At 38.0% G+C, this 4,611-nt stretch overlaps 1 protein-coding gene across 2 annotated transcripts; it reads right to left on the bottom strand.

The window, feature by feature from the left end:
- LOC109718047 lies at positions 1,181-3,737 on the bottom strand. 2 transcript variants are annotated; one of them, XM_020244043.1, is made up of 4 exons: positions 3,129-3,737; positions 2,368-2,605; positions 1,706-2,000; positions 1,181-1,402 (listed from the first exon to the last, which is right to left on the bottom strand). In XM_020244043.1, the coding sequence occupies exons 1-4, from the start codon at positions 3,640-3,642 to the stop codon at positions 1,343-1,345; spliced, it is 1,107 nt and encodes a 368-aa protein (XP_020099632.1). In that variant the 5' UTR covers positions 3,643-3,737; the 3' UTR covers positions 1,181-1,342. The 2 variants fall into 2 exon arrangements, with proteins under 2 accessions (XP_020099632.1, XP_020099631.1); XM_020244042.1 differs by lacking the exon at positions 1,181-1,402 and having other exon boundaries at positions 1,498-2,000.

Here is a 4,611-nt window from a genome sequence, read left to right as displayed (position 1 = left end):
GAGTTCACCACCCGGAGGCTTGAACCATTGTTGGGCGTGTGCGACGATTTCGCCGCCAAATGGTTAAGCCGATTTGTGGATTATGCTGCCAGGTGACTTGAGTCTACGTTTGGCGTGTGCGACGATTTCGCTGCCAAGGGGCTAAGTCATGGGGTGCGGTGGCTGTTGTAGCAGCCAGTACACGGTAGTCCGCGGATGATTGACTCGAAGTCGAGTCGGGTGGATAGCTTTGATAGGGTGGTAGAAACCTTAAAAGCTAGTGATAAATGGCAAGAGCTAAGGTAATAGAGACCTTAGAAGTAAGTTGAATTTGAATTGTGAAACTAAGGTAGTAGAAACCTTAGAGGCTAGTGGACATAAGCTAAAGATAGTAGGATTGAAAGAAGTATTGATGGATCTACTAGTTGATCGCATAGTTGCATAATATTCATATTGCATATTGTGAGGCATGATATCTGTTAGTTGCATAATTACATAATGATAAATATATCTGTGGATGTTTTTGGACTAACATGGTTGCAGTGCCTCCTTGGACTTGGTGAGTTGAGCTTCTCCCTTGGGTGGCCGTACCCACTGGGAACTATGGACAATAGTTCTCACCCCCGTATTGTTTTGGGGGTACATGTTCACACATGAGCGGCGGGAGGAAAGGGCGTAGCTCCGTAGATAGCAGCACCCTACCACCGAGACCAGAGATAGCGGTACCTCAAGTTAGTCTAGCTTAGGGGTTTGAAATGGAAGAAACAAACTTGTAATAATCGATTGTATTTGGAAGTTGATTGTAAGCAAAATGTGATGTAAGAATGCAAGTGAGTTGAATGCTTGTAATAGCTAGTTGTTTTATATTTTTGATACTTCCTTATGCAATCTGTATGTTGAATACTGTTCCTAGTTGGAACTCCTTGTATTATATTGATTGCGACGCCTAGGACGTATAGAAAAAATTCTGTCCGTTCGGCGGTCTGTTGGCGTGCCTGAACCCGACTAAATAGGCGGGGCACGGGACGTGACATAACTAGGGATCGATATTATGTTCTTTTCCCTGCTTAACTTTGTCCTAACTAGTGATCCGTGATTTAAATGGCTTCTAAGTAAAATAACTTTTTTACTTTGAGAAGCATGCGGCATGCAGCCAAGCATCAAGCAAAATAACCATGTTAAAATTCTGTGCCATATATCGGAAAGTGAAAAGAGATTTTGGATCATAAAGGAGAAGCTCCAATTGTACAGGTATACTACTGCTTCTTCAAATAGCTCTAATTTATACAGCAATTTTTAAGATATTCTAACAGGACCAAACAAGCTCTCATACCTATGGATTCTATAACTTGTTCTTTGATCATTATACATATGTACCCTTCGTCAGGTTAATGAAGAAATATTTCCATTCCAGTTTCTGACGCTAGAAGAAAAAAAATTTAGTTAGATCAAGAAAAAAAAAAAATAGCACGAAGATTATCAGCTATATATATATATAACATTTGTAAAGGTAAATGGTTAGGATCAACAGCAAAAAATCTTCATATGAAAGAAACTAAAGAGTAACTAACCATGCTGAGGAGATAAAGCATTTAGTTGGAAGAGTGGCTCTACTAGCTAGCTAGCTATTAATTAATTAACCACTATATATCACAACAAAACAAGGGAGTATAGCACTAGGATTGAACACTAGTAGGAGCTCATCTAAGTTAGAATAAGCCCCTACTGATGATCTTGAGCTAACCACTGAATCACATTCCTCTTGACAATCATATTCACAGCTCTTCTTCACTCTCCCCGCGATCACTCGACAAACCAACATCGCCCTCCGCTCGCCGTCCGACGACATTCTCCGAACCGTTTCGTCCGCCCGCCCGCTGCTCGCTGTTGTAGTTATTCTCCCCAGCGAGTCCGGTGCGAATCCGCCGCGTATGATTCTGCATAGTTTGCACTTTGGGTTCAAGCAGAGCACAGCCGACCGGTCGAGCCCTAACGAGCAGGCGATAGTGGTGCAGTGAAACCTGTTCTTTCGACGGCGACGACGACGAAAAAAGATTAGTAATTAGTGTATCATGTTGAACAATTTCATTAGGATCAGGAAATAAGTTAGTGAGTGGAAAAGAAATTAACAATTAAGTTAGTGAGTGGTGCAATTAATGAACAAAAATTCTATGAAAGAGCATCTTATATATATATACAAATTTATATGGGGGTCGAGCTTGAATGCCCTTCAATCCATAAAATCAAACTACTTCTTCTAGAAAATCGTAAAAAATAATAATAATTTGAAATTTGATGGCTAAGTTTGAAAGAACAGAATGAATGAATGAATGAATCACATTCAGTCCTTCCTCAAACAGAACGTAAAATTTTTATTGCAAATGCAACCTTAGTAGTTCGTTTCCGTCCGCGATACATCTTGGGTACATCTTGGGCAGCTTGTTGGCCTTAGTTTTGATGGTTTCTCTGTAGTCCTCAAATTTAGCTGTGGTTTTGGAGGTGTTGTGGATTTTGAGTACTTTGTCTATCCTGCAAACTGGGGGCTGTGCATGTTTCTTGAGCCAACTTGAGTGGAAGATGATCTCCACTATGTTCCTGCTGGTGTCCTCAGGGCCCAATTCTGAGACTGAAATTAAAATCAACATGGTAGTTGGTAATCAACAAATTAAATAGTAAGATCCATAAAGAATTAATCACTAGTTGGTTAAGTTTCTACTTCAGATTGCCAATTTTTTGGGGGGAAAATGGGTTTTTTTTTTTGTTTTTTTTATTTTTTTTGTTTTGGGTGAGAAAATGGAATTTTTTTTTGGAGAGAGACCAATTATTATAAAACAATATATTTGCAACACATCCAGCTGTGGAGGAATCAACAGGACAAAAGCAAGCCCAAAGGAAAAAAAAAAAAAAGAAATAAAGAAGCCCAACAATTATTCCATATAACTAATAATTGCTTGTAGAGAGAGGGAGAGAGAGATCAGAGAATCCATTTTAACAATCTGATAATTAAACCAAAAGTTATAGTAAAAAATATTTTTTTAAAAAAAATGGAAAGAAACATAAAAACGCTAAAAGGGCTTCTTGAATTCTATAAGGAAAAAAATGAAAAAAAAAAAAAGAAAACAGAAGATTGGTTACAAATTAATATTTACCTGCATGTGTAAGTGCCTGGTGAGTGTCCAAACTCTGAGGCTTCATAAAAATCTCTCCGCAGTGAGGGCAAGGGGAAACAGTGGCCCTCAGAGAAGGGTCTCTTGACACCCAACTAAATGGGCCAACCACAGCATGGCGCTGATCATAATAACACCCAGAGAGCTTCCTCAGATGATGCATTCCTCTGAAAGACCCACCACCAGGAGAGGATAGAGAAGAAGGTAAAGAACAACTGGTAGTGATGGTTGCTGCTGAGTTCGCAGGGGAACAAGAAGAGTAGGAAGCAGCTCTAGTGGTGTTCTCATCAGGAGCTGTTCTCAGGGATCTGGTTGAGCTGTTAATACAGCTTCTGCCGCTGGAACCCCATTTCTGATCATGAAGAAAAGCTGCACTATCAATGCTCTTCTTCTTCTGCTGCTGCTGCTGCTGCTGCTGCTTCTTCTTCTTCTTCTTCTTCTTCTTCTTCTTCTTGCTTTCTTCAATTTCGTAATGTTTGCATGAGGAGAATAGCATCAGGGCTCCCCAAGAAGGTGGTGTGTGTGTGTGTGTGTGTGTCTCTCTCTCTCTCTCTCTCTCTCTTAGTGCTACTTTTGTGGCTTCTTTTGATAGGTTTTTTTGGTGCATGTGGTTCTTTTTTTCTGGCCTGGAGAGAGACGTTTTGGTAGTATGGATTAGGATGTCAAGGGGTCGGATTCGGGACGGATTTTTAAAAATTCAAATCTGAATCTGACTATCAAATTCAAAATCTAAACCCGAATCCGAACTCGAACCCGACGAATTTTAAAAATCCATATCTAAACCCGAACCTGATTAAAAATCCAAAATCCGAAACCGAAAATCCGAATCCGAATCCGACCAAAAACCCAAAACCCGATTCTAAACGCGAAAACCCAAACCCGAAAATTATATTTATCAAATTTCAAAAATTATTATACAAAAAACTAAAAACAAAAATTTTAAAATTTTTTTTTTAAAAATAGTTTCATTGCCCAACAGTTCACAGGATCTAAGAGAGTAAAGTTAAAATACTAATTAAGAGAAAAATAAAACGAAAATTTCTTAAATTTTTTTTAAAAAAAGACAGTTCTATTGTCAAACAACTTACAAGAACTAAAAAACTAAACTTAAAAAATAAGAAAAAAAAAAGACATATATGAAGAATAAAAAAAAACCACATCAAAGAAGCAATTTCAATTTTCAATTTTTTTTTTAAAAAAATTCTCACCTTTTTTTCTCTTAGGTTTGAGGTTGTGGTTCTTGGAGAGAAAACAATAAATCAAAATACCCTCTTAGAGAATAATGAATAAGAGATTACACAAGTCTACAACCACTTCTCTAGTTCTCTTTTAAGGTTTCAATTATTAAGGTTTGGAGATAGAGCGGGTTTAGAAAATGGGAAGGTTTTGAAATAGTTCTATTTTGAGGTTTTAGGAAATGGGAAGGTTTTGAAATAGTTCTATTTTAAGGTTTTAACTATTAAGG

The sequence above is a fragment of the Ananas comosus genome, linkage group 12 (genome assembly GCF_001540865.1).
Source record: "Ananas comosus cultivar F153 linkage group 12, ASM154086v1, whole genome shotgun sequence".
Classification (NCBI taxonomy): domain Eukaryota; kingdom Viridiplantae; phylum Streptophyta; class Magnoliopsida; order Poales; family Bromeliaceae; genus Ananas; species Ananas comosus.
Note: the sequence above shows the minus strand (reverse complement) of the source record. Positions and strands in the feature narration are given on the sequence as shown.